This window comes from Phyllobates terribilis, unplaced genomic scaffold, assembly GCF_046119375.1.
Source record: "Phyllobates terribilis strain yellow unplaced genomic scaffold, ASM4611937v1 Scaffold_1__5_contigs__length_1240528914, whole genome shotgun sequence".
NCBI classification, from domain to species: Eukaryota; Metazoa; Chordata; class Amphibia; order Anura; family Dendrobatidae; genus Phyllobates; species Phyllobates terribilis.
This window is the reverse complement of record NW_027362761.1, coordinates 1,066,993,437-1,067,011,286: the sequence shown is the minus strand read 5'-3', so window position 1 is coordinate 1,067,011,286 and position 17,850 is coordinate 1,066,993,437. Positions and strand designations below refer to the sequence as shown.

The 17,850-nt window shown below is 43.8% G+C and overlaps 1 protein-coding gene across 7 annotated transcripts in view; it reads left to right on the top strand.

The window, feature by feature from the left end:
• The window catches only part of EXOC1 (exocyst complex component 1), a 71,472-nt gene that overhangs the window by 31,470 nt on the left and 22,152 nt on the right, over positions 1–17,850 (top strand). For all 7 annotated transcript variants that reach the window (XM_073645454.1, XM_073645452.1, XM_073645453.1 and 4 more), the window contains 2 exons: positions 15,680–15,820; positions 16,145–16,250. In XM_073645454.1, the coding sequence (XP_073501555.1) occupies positions 15,680–15,820; positions 16,145–16,250 (247 nt within the window). The remainder of the gene's footprint in view (positions 1–15,679; positions 15,821–16,144; positions 16,251–17,850) is intronic.

The following is a 17,850-nucleotide window of genomic DNA, read 5'->3' as shown; positions in this document are numbered from 1 at the left end:
TCTCTTTCTGAGTCTCTTAAAATCTGCCTTTCTAAAATCTAACCTTGAAGTTTGAGTCTTCACATGTCTTCCTCCTCTAGTTATCCAAAATTCTATAATAGCATGATCGCTGCCTCCTAGGGTCCCAGCCACCTTTACCTCCTCAACCATTTCCTCCCTGTTTATAAGGATTCGATCCAAAGTAGCAGATCCCCTTGTTTTCTCCCCTACCTTTTGGAAGATAAAGTTGTCAGCAAGAGAGGATAAGAATTTGCTTGACCTGTTAGTTTTACTTGAGAGAGATTCCCAACAAATGTCTGGATAGTTGAAATCTCCCATGACCACTACGTCATATTTTTTGGAGAACTTGGTCATTTGATACATAAAGAGTTCATCCATATCTTCAGCTTGCCCAGGTGGCCTGTAGTAAATGCCTACAATGGTGTCCTTTCCGTTGTTCTCTCCTTGTATTCTTACCCAAACAGTTTCCACAGAACTCCCAGTCTCTGAAGCTTCAATCTCTGTGCATATATACGCTTTTCTAACATACAATGCAACACCTCCTCCTCGTTTATCAAGTCTGTTTCTTGCAAATAAGTTGTATCCTTTTAGCCTTTTATTCCAATCATGTGTATCGTCCCACCAAGTTTCAGTGATTCCAATGACATCATATTCCTTTTCCTGCATTAGTAGTTCCAATTCTCCTTGTTTGTTGCCCATGCTTTGTGCATTTGTATAAAAACATTTTAGTTTGTGATTGGTTTCTCTTCCTCCCATATTTTTATTATTTAAATTGTTTTGTCTTTGTTCTTCTTTTCCACTTCCAGTAGCAGAGATCTCAATAGTATTTGTCAGCTGTATGGCTTTTTCTGGCCTTTTGCTTCCCTTCCCACATTGTTCTAGTTTAAAGCTCTTCTGATGAGTGTAGCAAGGCGACTTCCAAATACATGTTTTCCAGTCTTCGTAAGGTGCACCCCATCTCTAGCAAGTAGTCCATCGTATAGGTAATTCATTCCGTGATCCAGAAATCCAAATCCTTGTTGACGGCACCATCGACGTAGCCAGTTGTTCACCTGTAGAATCTTATTCCACCTCATTGTTCCATGGCCATCCACTGGGAGGATGGATGAGAAGACCACCTGCGCTCCCAATTCTTTCACTTTCTTGCCTAAGTCTTCAAAGTCACTGCAGATGGTTTCCAGGTCCTTTCTTGCGGTGTCATTTGTCCCCACATGTATTAGCAGGAATGGGTAGTGATCTGTAGGTCTGAAGAGTCTTGATATCCTGTCAGACACATCTTTAATTTTTGCTCCTGGAAGACAGCACATTTCTCTTGAGGTTATGTCTGGTCTGCAGATAGCGGCCTCTGTTCCTCTTAACAGGGAATCCCCCATAACCACCACTCTCCGTTTTTTCTTCACAACATTCTTCTTTCTCCATCCAGGAGGATTCTGAGGGCTTACAAGGTTATTCATTGCTGGCAAAGTCTTATTTTGCTGTATTTCTTCATGGTTCTCCTGCGTGAGAGCCTGGTACTGGTTCCTGAGCAGTATGGGTGCTGACTGCCTCTCGATCCTCCTGCTTCTGTGGGTCACATGCTTCCATTCCTCTGTTTCGTCAGGTGCAGTTCGAATTTCTTCTCTTTCTGAATCATGAAGAGATAATTCTGCTCTGTCTAAGACAAGGGGGCATCCTCTACGTCTAGAGGAAAAAGGTTTAATCATAATCCCAGACAGATTCTTTACTGTAAGAGCAGTGAGACTATGGAACTCTCTGCTACATGACGTTGTAATGGTTGATTCATCACAAAAGTACAAGGAGTCCTGAATACCTTTCTTGAAAAAATATCTTACTACAGGATATGGGTACTAGGTTCTGTGATGGGACTTGTGCAGTCAGGAAGGAATTTTCCCTTTAATATTGAGCTGTTAGCATCTGTTTCATGGGTTTTTTGCCTTCCTCTGGATCAACATGTAAAGGTATGCATTGAACTCGATTGGCATATATCTGCCTTCAACCTTAAAAATTATGAAACTATGATGATACTTATTCCGATGAACAGCATAAAAAAACAATGTTGAACTGCTGTTGATTTGTTCATTCTACCTCCCAATAATTGGTATGAGGCTCAGTTCACACTTCTCCTGTGTTTTAAACTGAGCACTAACGTCTGGACTTCTATCTAACTCTCCGAAGAGTGTGATTTAGACAGCACCCCCGATGGATCCATTGCTGTAATGAGGCACTCCATCTTGCCTATTTCCCAGGAGTGTGCAATCTTGTTAGACATGCAGAAAACCACAGTGAACCGCTCTTTTGTGCACCTATAAAATGATGCGACTGAATAAAGGCCAAATGGAGTCCAAATTGTTTCAATCTGCCTCATTACAGTAAATGGATCCATTGGGGGTTTTGTCTAAATCACATATTTTGCATACTTAGATGGACACCCTGATGTAAAAGTGCAGCATAGAGTACTTAGCCTTAAAAGTGATCCAAAATGTATCCCAAAAATGCTAACAATAAAAGAAAAGTTAAAGTGGTTGTGCCACCATATAACATGTATTTAATACCGCAGGTATCTTAGAAAATAAAAACTTTTTTTCATTGCAAATATATTAACAATTTTCATAGAATCATAGAATGTTAGAGTTGGAGGGGACCTCCATGGTCGTCGTGTCCAACCCCCTGCTCAATACAGGATTCACTAAACCATCTCAGACAGATGTCTGTCCAGCCTCTGTTTGAAGACGTCCATTGAAGGAGAACTCGCCACCTCTCGTGGCCGCCTGTTCCACTCATTGATCACTCTCACTGTTAAAAAGTTTTATTTTGAATTTTTTAAACGCTTAGGAAGCCTTTGCAGGTGTTTTTTTGTTAATTATTTTAATTTACTGAGATAATGGCTTTTGTGTTTTCATTGGCTGTAAGCCATAATCATCAACATTAGCAGAAATAATCACTTGAAATAGATCACTCTGTTTGTAATGACTCTATATAATATGAGTTTCACTTTTTGTTTTGAAGAACTGAAATAAGTTAACTTTTTGATGATATTCTAATTTAGTGAGATGCACCGGTATCTAATCTGTATCTTCTCCCTTTCAGTTTCATTACATTGCTTCTCTTATTTCCATGTGCAAATGAGAAAAAGGATGATCCCGCTATAGTGTGACATCCCTTCAGATATTTGAAAACCGCTGTTAAGTCTCCTCTTAGATTTCTTTTTTACAAGCTAAACATTCCCAGATCCTTTAACTGTTCCTCATAAGACATAGTTTGCAGTCCGCTCATCTTCCTGGTAGCTCTTCTCTGAACTTGCTCCAGTTTTTTGATCTTTTTTTTTAAAAAATGTGGTGCCCAGAACTGGAAACAGCATGCCAGATGAGGTCTGACCAAGGAAGAGTATTGGGGGATTATTACTTCGGTGATCTAGACTCTATGCTGCATCACACTGTTGACTCGTGTGCAGTGTGTGATCTATTAGTATACCCAAGTCTTTTTCACACATGCTGTTGCTTAGTTCTATTCCTCCCATTCTGTAGATATCATCATTTTCATTTTCTTTGCCCAGATGTAGAATCTTGCATTTCTCACTTTTAAATGCCATTCTATTAGTCACTGCCCATTATTCAAGCTTATCTAGATTCTTCTGAATCCTTTCTGTCTTCTCTAATGTTAGCTACCCCTCCTAGCTTTGCATCGTCTGCAAATTTGATTAGTTTACCTTCAGTTCCCTTATCTAGATTGTTTATAAAAATGTTGAACAACACTGGGGCCAAGACATTTTTGCTCTGCTCGAAAGCTATGTACCTTTGCTGTTTGGCTTAGCTCACTCTAGCGTTCATATTGCTGACCGCTATGCCCGTCCTCTCTTTTAGTGGCCGAGCATGCGCAGTTCTCTCTCTCAGCTTGCTGCTTCAGCTGTCCAGTGAACTAGTATCCATCCTCCTCAGCCGGCCAGATCTTTTCTGCCTGGCTGTAAGCTATTCTGCATGCGAAGCTCCAGCTCTGAGGTGACTAAGCATAGATGGTCCCAGCTGTCACCAGGGCATGACGACAGCAAATAATTTTAATAAAAAACATATACTGTGACAATGTGTTTTTAATGTTAATAAAGTGAAGCTTATGGTCGTTTCTCTAATGAACAATTTTACGCACTCTTGTAGGAGTTAGGCGCTGCACTAGTAAAGCAGTCAATGCCTGCTTTGTCTTCTCAGTCGCTGCATGTGTAAAATGGAGCACTTATGGGGAGTTTACCATGAGTGGCTGCAATCAGCATAGGTTGTGTAATGGTGGATTGAAATTAATTTTATTTGTATATATGTGTGTGTATATACAAATATATATAGAGTACACACCAAAAGTTTGGACACACCTTCTCATTTAAAGATTTTTCTGTATTTTCAGGACTATGAAAATTGTACATTCACACTGAAGGCATCAAAACTATGAATCAACACATGTGGAATTATATACTTAACAAAAAAGTGTGAAACAACTGAAAATATGTCTTATATTCTAGGTTCTTCAAAGTAGCCACCTTTTGCTTTGATGACTGCTTTGCACACTCTTGGCATTCTCTTGATGAGCTTCAAGAGGTAGTCACCGGAAATGGTTTTCACTTCGCAGGTGTGCCCTGTCAGGTTTAATAAGTGGGATTTCTTGCCTTATAAATGGATTTCCTTCCACTTGACGTTAATTCCAGTGAAGCACCTTAATGGTTTAAACTTCCTTACTGTGGTTTTAGATGCTTGCAGGCGTGTAGATTTTGAAATGTTTGGGGATTTCATATGTATAGACCCCTCAGTCACTAATGGTAGTGTCTTCCCTGAAAAAAAATTGTTTATCAGGTCGACCATGACAGCACTACGAAAGAGGGGATCCGCCCATCAAGGACAGGAAACCTACAGGCTCAAAAGGGGCGGCACCTCTCTCTCGCCTCAGTTTGGTTTGCTGTCCTTGATGGGGGAACCTTAGACAGGCTTACCTGTTGAAGATGTCCTGATATGACTGAGCGGCGCCCTTTCCTGGGGTCAGCAGCTCTTGCTCTGCACGTCAGTAGAGAAGCTGCTGCGGCACTGCGCCCCTGCCTGGGGTCAGCAGCTCCAGCTCTGCTCGTCGGTGAGAGAGCAGCTGTGGAGCTGCGCCCCTGCCTGGGGTCAGCAGCTCCTGCTCTGCACATCAGTGAGAGAGCAGCTGAGGAGCTGCGCCCCTGCCTGGGGTCAGCAGCTCCTGCTCTGCACGTCAGTGAGAGAGCAGCTGTGGAGCTGCGCCCCTGCCTGGGGTCAGCAGCTCCAGCTCTGCACGTCAGTGAGAGAGCAGCTGAGGAGCTGCGCCCCTGCCTGGGGTCAGCAGCTCCTGCTCTGCACGTCAGTGAGAGAGCAGCTGAGGAGCTGCGCCCCTGCCTGGGGTCAGCAGCTCCTGCTCTGCACGTCAGTGAGAGAGCAGCTGTGGAGCTGCGCCCCTGCCTGGGGTCAGCAGCTCCAGCTCTGCACGTCAGTGAGAGAGCAGCTGTGGAGCTTGCGCCCCTGCCTGGGGTCAGCAGCTCCAGCTCTACACATCAATGGGAGCACCTGTGGAGCTGCGCCCCTGCCTGGGGTCAGCAACTCCAGCATTGCTCAGGCACTGTCGCCGGACGGTGAGCAGGAGCAGCGCCCTTCATGGGGTTGTGTCTTCAGCGCCGCATGATACGGCGTTTTTCCAGGGTTGCCGCGCACTTCCGGACTCTATGTAGCTGGGGGCGCGGCTTGATGACGCCGCTATGCGCCCTGGTGGTCACGTGACCGGACCAGGAAGTTCCGGTCTCGTATATTCAAATGCCGAGGGAGCCCTGTAATTACCCCTACGGCCAGAAGGTGGCGCGCAGTTGCACCATTGAAAGAAATGTATGAGAAAAAAAGAAAAAAGTGGAGCAGGTGCTGCTATATATAAGCATCTATGCACCGTTGCTACAGGCTTCCCAGCTACTTCTCTGTCATAAAATGGAGTCAGAAAGTGAGCAGCAGCAGCAAATTCAGCAGCCGCCACCTTCACCGTTTCAGCGGCCGCTTGGGGAGCCCCAGGAGACACAATGTGTTCTAGTTACCGGTAACACCCGGACCTCAGGAAGGCGAGGATCTGCGACCAGGTCCAGCCATCGTAGCTCCAGCAGGATGGATGAATCTGCAGCCTCCAGGGATGATCCCGCAGCTGAGAAAGGTCCTTCCTCCAAACCGGTACCAATCCTTTGAGCAGTTCGGGTAAGGGATCTTCGAGAAAGTTCACATAGTAATAGAGTGTTCCTCCTTCTTATCTAATCTTAATAGGGGAAGAAGTGTACCTCCAAATCCAAGCACAAGGAATGTGCATTATGTAAGGCCGTATTGGCCAACTGATATCCCAAAGGGCTATGCCAATCTTGTATTAACCAAACATTGGCAGACTTGACCCCTAGTTTCGCCTCAGGATTAAAAACCATAGTCAAAGCAGCGATCAGCAAAGTCCTCTCTAAAAATAAAAAGTTAAGAGAAAGGATGATACGGACTTTGTGGCCCCAGCTTCTAACGTCTCCCTCTGGTCGGTCTATGAGGTGGACTCTGATGATTCATCTTCTTCCTCCTCTTCATTCTTGAGCAGTGGTGCAGGACAACATTGTTTTCCCCTAAATGAAATTGACGGTCTAGTTAAAGCGGTCCGTTCAACTTACGGATACCAGGCCAGAAAAATCAGTCCAGGATGTTATGTTCAGGGGTCTGGGACGGAAGAAAAGAAGGTATTTCACGGTTAATGATAAGCTTCAGGATCTGATACATAGGGAATGGGAAAGACCGGAGAGAAAGGGCTCTCTTCCCCCTTCTTTTAAGAGGAAATACCCCTTTGAGGACTAAGCCTCTTCCTCCTGGGAGAAAACCTCAAAACTAGATATAGCTATAACAAAGGCATCTAGAAGGTCATCTCTCCCCTTTGATGATATGGGAGCTCTTAAGGAACCTTTGGACAGAAAAGCTGATGCCTTTCTCAAAGGGACATGGGAAACAACAGCTGGGGCTTTAAAGCTGGCAGTTGCTGCAACTTGTACGGTCAGGTCCTTGATGATATGGCTGGAAAAGCTTGAGTCCCTTGTAAAGAATAAGACATTCAGAAAAGAGATATTGTCCAATGTCCCACTCATGCAGGGGGCAGCAGCTTTCCTAGCGGACGCTTCTGCAGTCTCGGTTGGGTTGGCAGCAAGGTTGGCTGCCATGTCCAACGCAGCCCGTAGAGCCTTGTGGCTTAAGTGTTGGCCGGGAGACTTCCAGGCCAGAACGAGACTGTGCTCTATACCATGTGAGGGGGAACATCTCTTTGGACCAGTTATGGATGAAATCTTGGTTAAAGCAAGTGACACGAAAAAAGGATTCTCTAGCTTATCCATGCCTGCTAATAAACATTTATTTCGTAAAAAAAGATTTGTACGTAAGAGACCGAAGAGAGATCAGGATAAATGGGAAGACCGCAGGCCAAAAGGTAGAGGGCTTCTGTTCGGTTCTTATTCTTCTCGGGGGCCCCAAAGGCCGAGTCAATGACTCGTAGGCCAGGTAGGCGGGATGCTGTTGAGCTTCTTGCCCGCCTGGACACAAATTTCAGCCAGTATAGTTAGATCGTCGATCTGATAGGTTCGGGTCTGAGGTTCGAGTTCCAGGCGATTCCTCGTGGGAGATTCACCTTGACCCCGGTCCGTTCCTCAGTGTCAGAGCAGCTGGCCCTACAAAAGGAGGTGCTGGACTTAGTTCATAAAGCAGTCCTGGTGGAAGTCCCGGCGTCCGAAAGGGGGTTGGGGTTCTACTCTCCTCTCGTCCTGGTTTCTAAGCTGGACAGCTCCTTCAGATATATAATTAGCTTAAAAGCTCTTAACCCCTTTACAACCCAAGGTGGTTTGCACGTTAATGACCAGGCCAATTTTTACTATTCTGACCACTGTCACTTTATGAGGTAATTACTCTGGAACGCTTCAACGGATCCCCCTGATTCTGAGACTGTTTTTACGTGACATATTGTACTTCATGGTTGTGGTAAAATTTCTTCGATATCATTTGTGTTTATTTGTGAAAAAAACGGAAATTTGGCGAAACTTTTGAAAATTCTGCTATTTTCAAAATTTTTATTTTTATGCCCTTAAATCAGAGCGATATGTCACACAAAATAGTTAATAAATAACATTTCCCACATGTCTACTTTACATCAGCACAATTTTGGAACCATTTTTTTTTTTTATTATTAGGGAGCTATAAGGGTTAAAAGTTGACCAGCGATTTCTCATTTTTTCCAACAAAATATACAAAACCATTTTTTTTAGGGACCACATCACATTTGAAGTCTCTTTGAGGGGTCTTTATGACAGAAAATACCCAAAAGTGACACCATTCTAAAAACTCCACCCCCTCAAGGTGCTCAAAACAACATTCAAGAACTTTATTAACCCTTCAGGTGCTTCACAGGAATTTTTGGAATGTGGAAGAAAAAAATTAACATTTTAACTTTTTTCACAAAAATGTTATTTTAGACCCAATTTTTTTTTTTTATTTTCGCAGGGGTAACAGGAAAAAATAGACCCCAAAATTTGTTGTGCAATTTCCCCTGGGCACGCAGATACCCCATATTATATTTGGGGAAAAAACACTGTTTTGGCGCACGGCAAGGTTCGGAAGGGAAGGAGCGCCATTTGACTTTTTGATTGTAAAATTTGCTTGAATAATTAGGGGACGCCATGTTGCCTAAACAGTGGAAACCCCCACAAGTGACACCATTTTGGAAACTAGACCCCTCAGGGAACTTATCTAAATGTGTAGTGAGCACCATGAACCCCCAGGTGCTTCACAGAAGTTTATAACATTAAGCTGTAAAAATAAAATTTTCACATGTTTCCCACAAAAATGTTTTTCAGCCCCCAATTTTGCATTTTCATAAGGGTAACAGGAGAAGTTACACCATGCAGTTTGTTGTGCAATTTCTCCTGAGTAAGCAGATACCCCATATGTGGGGAAAATACAGTGTTTGGGCGCACGGCAGAGTTCAGAAGGGAAGGAGCACTGTGTGACTTTTTGAACACCATATTGGCTGGAATCGAGAGCAGACGCCATGTAGTGTTTGGAGAGCCCCTGATGTGCATAAATAGTGGAAACCCCCACAAGTGACCTCATTTTGGAAACTACACCCCTCAGGGAACTTATCAAGGGGTATAGTGAACATTTTGAACCCAGAGGTACGACACAGAATTTGATAACATTAGGTCATCATATTGAATAAGTTGTCATTAGTCTTGAGCACAAGTGCTCGCTACTTGAGTTTGCATCAGGTACTCAGGTATGCGCCATGTATCACTGGTGCTCGAGTGATATGCTCGAGTCCACGCCCGCATGTTTCACGGTTATTAGACACCCCAAAAAAACATGCGGGGATCGCTCGTGCATGGCAGGCAATCCCCGCGAGGTTTTTTTGGCCGCGAAGTATATGGGGTGGAGACTCGAGCTTGTCACTCGAACACCCGCGATACTCGGTGCATTCCTGAGCACCCGATGAAAACTCAAGTAGCGAGCACTTGCGCTCAACACTAGTTGCCATATCGTCATTTATTTTTTTTTTTTTACTTTTGAAAAAAATCCCAACCCTAACCCTAGCCTAACCCGAGAGTTTATTTTTTACGCCGTTTGTCGTGCGGTATAAGTGATTAGACGACTTTATTCTTCGGGTCGGTGCGATTACAGTGATACCAGAATCTTATTGGGTTTTTATTATTGACAGCTGTCACACACTAAAACACGCATTTTTTTTGTAAAATGTAGTTTTTGCATCGCCATATTTAGAGAGCTATAATTTTTCCATATTTTGGCCGACAGAGTCATGTGACAGCTTGTTTTTTGCGGGATGAGTTGAGGTTTTTATTGGTACCATTTTCGGGCACGTGACATTTTTTGATCGCTTTCTATTCCGATTTTTGGGAGGCAGAATAAACAAAAACCAACAATTCAGGAATTGTTTTTTTTTTTATTTTTTTTACTCTACTCAGTGTGTGGTAAAATTGATGAGGTAGCTTTATTCTTCGGGTCAGTACGTTTACAGCGGTACCACATTTATATCGATTTTCTATGTTTTGGCGCTTTATGTTTAAAAGCAATTTTATAGAAAAAATTATTTTTTTTAATCTCTTTATTCTGAGAGCTATAACTTTTTTCTTTTTCGGCTGATTGAGTTGTATGGCGGCTTGTTTTTTTGCGGATGAGGTTTTCAGTGGTACCATATTTATTTATATTCGTCTTTTTGATCACGTGTTATTCTCTTTTTTGTTTGGCGGTGTGATGACAAAGCATTGTTTTTTGCCTAGTTTTTTATTACTGTGTTCTCTGAAGGGGTTAACTAGTGGAACAATTTTATAGGTCAGGTCGTTCCGGACGCAGCGATACCAAATATGTGTACTTTTATTGTTTTTGTTTTGCTTTTTTTTTCATTTATCTTTTTCTTTTTTGTGGATTTTTTTTTTTTTTTTCACTTTGACACTTTTTTTTTACTTTTATACTGGGACTTTCACTTTTTTTTTATTCTGATCACCTGCATAGCACAGGAATGGAGCACCATCCCTGTGCTATGCAGGCTGTCAGCTCTGCACAGGTAGAAGATAGTTTGGTCATGCACTGCCCATGACCAAACTATCTTCATGCTGTCTGGTGACCCGGATGTTGTCATGACGACATCGGGTCGTCATGGCAATATCTGGGAAGCCACGGCAGACAGTGCTGAAGGCCGGAAGAGGAGGTGAGTATTGCGATCACCTCCCCTTGCCACCACAATGCTGCAATTGACTTTGATCGCAGCATTCCGGGGGTTAATATGCCGGGAGCGGTGCGGGACCGCTCCCTGCACATAGTATCGGGTGTCAGCTGTGACAATCAGCTGACACTTGGCGGCGATCGTTCCTGCACAGCCTGTGTGTGGGCGCGATCGCAAAGACGTACTAATACGTATCAGGCTCTTAAAGCCCAGGGCGCAGATACGTATTAGTACGTCTTGGGCTTTAAAGGGGTTAATAAGTTCTTGATAATTCCCACCTTTTAAGATGGAGTCTGTTAATTCAACAATAAAATTGCTATTTTCAGGCTGTTAATGGTAGTATTTGATTTAAAAGACGCCAATTACCATGTACCTATCCATGAGAAATACCAGAAATACCTTAGGGTGGCCTTGGTCATGGATGAGGAAATCAAGCATTTCCAGTATAGGGCCCTGCCGTTTTGTCTGGCCATAGCCTCCCGCGTATTTGCTAAAATTATAGCGGAGGTCATGGCTCATGTCAGGGAACGTGATATTTTGATTATCCCTTATCTGGATGATTTCTTGGTGGTTGGAAATTCTGTATTCCAATGTAATAAACACCTGAAAGAGGTGATCACCATCTTAGAGAGTCTGGGCTGGGTGCTAAATTTTGAAAAATTTAGGTTAGTACCCTCAAAAGTTCAGCATTATTAGGAATTATGCTTGATTGAGCTTCTCAAGAATGTTAACTCCCGGAAGCCAAAAAACAAAAGATAAGGAATCAGATGAAGAATGCCGTAACAAATCCGGTCATGTCCCTTAGAGCAGCAATATCCCTGTTGGGTATCCTGACATCATGACTCCCAGGGGTTCTGTGGGCACAATACCACTCCTGGGTTCTACAGTGGGATGTGCTATATAATGAAGTTTCGCTTAAGGGACACCTGGAAGGAAAGATGTCCTTGTCACCCCGGTCAGTAAAGTCCTTACAGTGGTAGGTTTGCCTCGTCCTCCCATCTCGAGAGGTTCCCTGGGTACTTAGAACCACTAGAACAATTACCACTGATGCGAGTCCCAGTGGGCGGAGAACCCATCTGGGGAATATGGTAGCCATGGGGACCTGGTCAAATAACGAAAAGGGTCTCTCCTCCAACACAAAAGAACTGCTGGCGGTAGACAAGGCGGTTAATAATTTCTTAGTTTTCCTCCAAGGTCAGAATGTAAAGATCCTTTCGGATAATAGAGTTGCTGTGGCATACGTGAACCACCAGGGGGGTACACGGTCAAGAACGCTGATGAGACTGACGGATCATCTCTTTCAGATCACGGAAAGTCAACTCCTTTTGTTGACGGCCCTCCATATAAGGGGAATAGAAAATACAAGAGCAGACTACTTAAGCCGCTATCCTCTGAGGCAGGGACAATGGGAATTAAAACAAGATGTTTTCTCCCAAATAGTCCGAAGATGGGGGCCTCCGGTGGTATACCTGTTTGCCACAAGACTAAATCGGAAGACGAGGCTCTTCTGTTCCCTAAATCTCAGAGAAAATCCCTTGGCAGTGGACGCTCTCCTGATACCTTGTGAATTCATCCTGGCCTATGCCTTTCCCCCGTTGGCTCTTCTTCCCATGGTCATAAGAAAGATCAGGGAGGACAAGGCGAGGGTTCTGCTGTCCATCCTCAAGCATCTGGCCTCCACTTGATGGTATGGAACTTGAAAGGTCACTGCTAAGTCAGGAAGGCTTTTCTCCAGGTGTAGTAGCTACCCTAATGTGTAGCAGAAAACCTGTTACAACTCGAATTTATGCCAGAACTTGGAAGAAGTTTTTGTCTTTTTCTGGATCTAGAGTTGATGAGGTGGCACCAATAGGAAAGGTTTTGGAGTTTTTACAAAAGGGTCTTGAACTAGGGTTATCCACCAGCACCTTAAAAGTTCAGGTTTCTGCCTTAAGGCCCCGTCACACTTAGCGACGCTGCAACGATCCCGACAATGATACGACCTGTCAGGGATCGTTGCTGCGTCGCTATGTGGTCGCTGGTGAGCTGTCAAACAGGCAGGCTCACCAACGATCAGGGGAGCAGCGACATCGTGGAAAGAATCTTTCCACGATGTCCTGCTCCTGGTTACGAGCCTGCTGAAGCAGGAGCAGGCTGGTAGCTATGGTAAACATCGAGTTACTAGGGGCACAAGTGCTCCTAGTAACCCGTTGTTTATCATGGTTACCACTCTGCTACGGTAAGCGGGAGGTTACCGCTCACTTTAGCAGGCTCGTAACCATGATAAACAGCAGGTTACTAAGTGCGCGTGTGCCCCTAGTAACCCGATGTTTACCATAGTTACCAGCCTGATCGCTGCTCCCACTGGTCACACACAGCGATGTGTGCTAACCAGCGGGAGAGCAACGACCAAAAAATGGTCCAGGACACTTTGCAGCGATCAGCGACCTCACAGCAAGGGCCTGATCGTTGCAAAGTGTCACACATAGCGACATCGCTGGTGAGGTCGCTGTTGCGTCACCAAAACCGTGACACAGCAGCGATCTCGCTAGCGATCTCGCTATGTGAGACGGGGGCTTTAGGCTCACTATATAGCTGTGATCTGGCAGGCAACTATTGGGTTTCTTGGTTCACTCAGGCAGCGTTTAGATCTAGACCCATCGTTAAAAGCACCTTTGGTTCCTTGGGATCTAAATATGGTTCTTAAGGCCTTGACTAGCTCCCCTTTTGAGCCAATAGAATCTTAAATCCCTTTCCCTTAAAACAGCGCTGCTAATAGCTTTAACCTCGGCCAGGAGGATTAGTGACATTCAGGCCCTGTCTACAACCTTGCCATTTGCTCAAATCCTTGATGATAGGCAGGATCAGGTCTAAAAATCACTCTATCTCCCTAAGGTAGCAACTTGTTTCCACAGACTTCAGGAAGTAGTCCTACCCTCCTTTTGTCCAAATCCTAGTAACCAGAAAGAAGCAGAGTTACATACATTAGATGTGAGGAGATGTGTGGTTAGCTACCTTTCGGTTACCAAAGACTTTAAAAAAAATAGCTCATTATTTATATCCTACCAGGGGGCGAGGAAAGGATTTAAAGTCACATAGTCCACCATAGCCAGATGAATTAGGAAGGCTATTTCTCTAGCTTATACATCTAGTGGCGAGGAAGCGCCAGAAGGGTTGAAGGCTCACTCCACCCGGGCAGTGGCGACCTCCTGGGTTGAGAAGACAGGTGTCTCGATAGAAGACATATGTAAGGCTGCTACCTGGTCCTCTCCTTCTACATTCTATAGGCTGGATATGGTTGTTTCCACTGACCTCACCTTTGGGAGAAGAGTGCTCTAGACTGTGGTCCCTCCCTAGATTATCTCATCTTTAATTCTCTCTTGGTGCTGTCATGGTCGACTGATAAAGTCATAATTTACTTACTGGTAACGGGATTTTTCGGAGACCATGACAGCACCCTTATATTCCCTCCCTTCACTTGGTGGGAGCGCTCCCTGATAATTAATTATAATTTCACACTTAATGGGTGTCATGTGGTATGGTAAGTTGTTGTGATTGTTTGCTGTGTTTATTAACCTGGCGGTCCTCTCAATGCTCTAATCCAAACTGAGGCGAGAGAGAGGTGCCACCCTTTTAAGACTGTAGGTTTCCTGTCCTTGGTGAGTGGATCCCCTCTCTCGTGGTGCTGTCATGGTCTCCGAAAAATCCTGTTACCGGTAAATAGCTAAAGACTTTTTGTAAAATTTTGTTGAAAAAAATGGAAATTTGCTGCCAAACTTTTGTCCCTTCTAACATCTTAGCAAAACAAAAAGATGTTTCAAGAACGATGCTAACATAAAGTAGACATGTGGTAACTGTTATTTAACAACTATATTTTGTATGGTATGAATTTTTGTGCCCTTAAAACAGAAGTTTGAAAATTGTTAATTTTTTTCAACATTTTTGGCAAATTTTTTAGATATTTTCATTAATAAACGCAAAACAAATCAACCTAAACTCACCACAAACATAAAGTACAATAAGTCATGAAAAAACAGTATCCGAATCCGTGGGATATATAGAAATGTCCTGTCGCCTGTAGAATATGGGAGCTCCTTGTGTAAGGCCTTCGAGAAATCATCATGTGTCTACTTCCATTATGTATTAATCGCTGCTGCTGGCCATTGGTCAGGCTATCATAGCAGCAAGTCCGTAGGATAGGTGTTGACTAGTGGTGAGCGAGCATTAAAATACTCGTGTGCTCGTTACTTGAATCGAGCAGGTTAGACGCTCGGACCCGCTTGACTCGAGTAACGAGTATAATAGAAGATTATGGGAAACTCGAGCACTAAATCGCGCTCTCTCTCCCCGGCTTCTGTGCGGCGTGTGACTTCTTCCGGGGACTCGCTCGAGTGCTCGTGTCCTCTGCAGAGTAGGCGAGGTCTTTGTAGATGGGTAGGAATACCCCTTTACAGCCCATATTAGGTTGTGCCCTAAGGGGTTAATAACCCTTGTTCACAGCACGATAGGAACATGTGCATCTGATGAATATAGGCTGTAACCCGCTGCTGTACGGTGATGCATAATTAATGGTGAAAGCATCATTCTTCTGACGGGTATTTCATATTTAATCCCACCTTATGGATGTAAATGTAAGTCCACTTATTGTAGGGGGCAATGACTAATTGATGAGTCCAGAGGCCATGTTTGCTGAGCAGCTTTATAGAGGTTAAGTATGCTGTGTATTAGTGTCAACGCTTTATGGTTTTTATTGTTTCCTATATAACATTGTCTTTGGGGGATATCCCATAATTATCTTCTAATGGCTGATGTTTGTGTTGGAATGACGTTTTTCTGGCGTGCTTGTTTTGTTTTTTTTAACAATATTCCAAATGTCTTGTAGAAAAGTTGAAAAAATAAGTTAACACTTGTGTTTTATTTGTTTGTTTCTTTTCAGGGCCACGATCAGACTTCCACCCTTTCCGTAGAGATGACATTACCCAATCACCATCCTTTTCATCGTGACCTTCTGCGATATGCCAAGTTGATGGAGTGGCTGAAAACTACGGAGTACACAAGATACGAGGGACTTACCAAGGTTTGTAGGGTTTGCTTTCTTTGTCTTTGAAATGTTGACTGCTTATTAATGTTGCCTATAATAACATAGAAAAGCCAAAATCTTGCCCAAATCTTGACCAAGCCTGGAAGGGCATTAAAGAGGACATTTCACGAGTTTAAGCAGGATATACTGACCTCATGATGGAATAGTGGCTGCAGAACTGAATAAAACATACTTTTTGTTTCCAATTTTTTTTATCACCGTTGTGGAGATATTTGCTTGTAAAGTTTAGATTTTAATTCATGCTAAGACGATGGGGGCCTTACCAGACACTTGTCTCTGAACTTGTATTTTGTTTTTCAGAACTACATAGATTATATTGTCCGCTTATATGACAGAGAGATCAGGGACTTTTTCGAGGTGGCTAAAAACAAGATGACTGGTGTCGCCAAGGAAGGAAAGAAATTTGGTAAGCTATTTGGGCAAATTACAGTAACTCTGAGCGGTTAGGGTTAGGTCTACATTCAGTTAAAATGGCCCAAAATCACACTTATGGCGTATATTGACTACCTGCCTGTTCTACCTGGCGCTGACAGAGTGGTCATTGACGGCTCCTACCGGCGATTCAGCTGCTCAGAGTCAACAGCTCTTCTTCCTGGTTGCTCTGTCGAAGGGGCTTGACTGTCGACGTCATTCTGATAGGCTGCAGGGAGCCGGCTGCGAAACTGTGGGCAGCCGACAGTCAATCAGAATGACGTCGGCAGTCACGCCCTTTGGACAGCGCAAAGAGGAAGAGAAGCCGCTGCCCTGTCAAATTGACATCAGCAGAAGCTGCTGAGTCGTCGGCAAGACCGGTCTGTGACTTAATAGCTGTCTACAAATATCTCAAGGGCTGTCACAGTGTAGAGGGATCATCCTTATTCTCATTTGCACAAAGAAAGACTAGAAGCAATGGGATGAAACTGAATGGGAGAAGATACAGATTAGATATTAGAAAAAACTTTTTGACTGTGAGGGTGATCAATGAATGGAATAGGCTGCCACGAGAGGTGGTGAGTTCTCCTTCAATGGAAGTCATCAAACAGAGGCTGGACAGACATCTGTCTGAGATGGTTTAGTGAATCCTGCATTGAGCAGGGGGTTGGACACAATGACCCTGGAGGTCCCTCCAACTCTACCATTCTATGTTGACAGAGATTGGTGGGGAGTAGTTAGTAATTACCTGCCTGTTAGCTCGTAGGCCCATAGTTAAATAAACAAACAAACCTGGATAAACCCTTTCATGGAAATTCCAGAAACATCAAAATGGTTTTGGTGGTTCTATTTTTTTCCATGGACGATAGCTAGAAACCTACTGCTGCTGCTTCAAGGCCAGGAACTGGGACTTGAGGCCCCTTGTTCTTGGTAACGAGGAAACTTCCAGAGGTTTTACTGCCACCTACTATACTTTATAGCCTGTCTGATTAACAGGTAAAGCCAGCACCCTGAAAGAGAGGTTACAGTGGGACAAGCTCTAATTAAGACAATTGAGGTACGTGAAAACAGGACTGATCCACTGTGGACTTTCCTTAGAGACATCTACAGTGGCAAAAACATCTGCAGTAAAAATGGACTGGTCAGTTTCTAATGCAGATTTTCTCAGCAGGGTGTGGATGAGATTTCTTAAAAATCTCATCCTCTTTGCTGGTATTGTAATAAGCAGTATATTTTCTGCACGCAAATCCAAAACTTCCTCTGATCAGTCCGGCGTTGAGGTTCCCTAACTCCGCAGGCGTTGTGAAGGTTTCCTGTGCTGTACTTGCTTGGTAACGCTGGATGCCGTGCAGCTTGTGTGCAGTTCTTCCACATCCTTACAAACTCTATCATGGTAGGACATGATAGGTTATTTTATGCCTGCTATACGATGCCTTGCTTGCTGATGATGTGTGGAGCTCGAAGGTATGGTGCAAGCGCGTGCGGCTTAACATGTAGAGGTTTATAAGGTGGCTGTGCGTGACATGGTCTTGAGTTTTCTTCACACAAGACATTTTTCTCCTTTTTAATACAGATTGTGTTGGTTCCACAAGAAT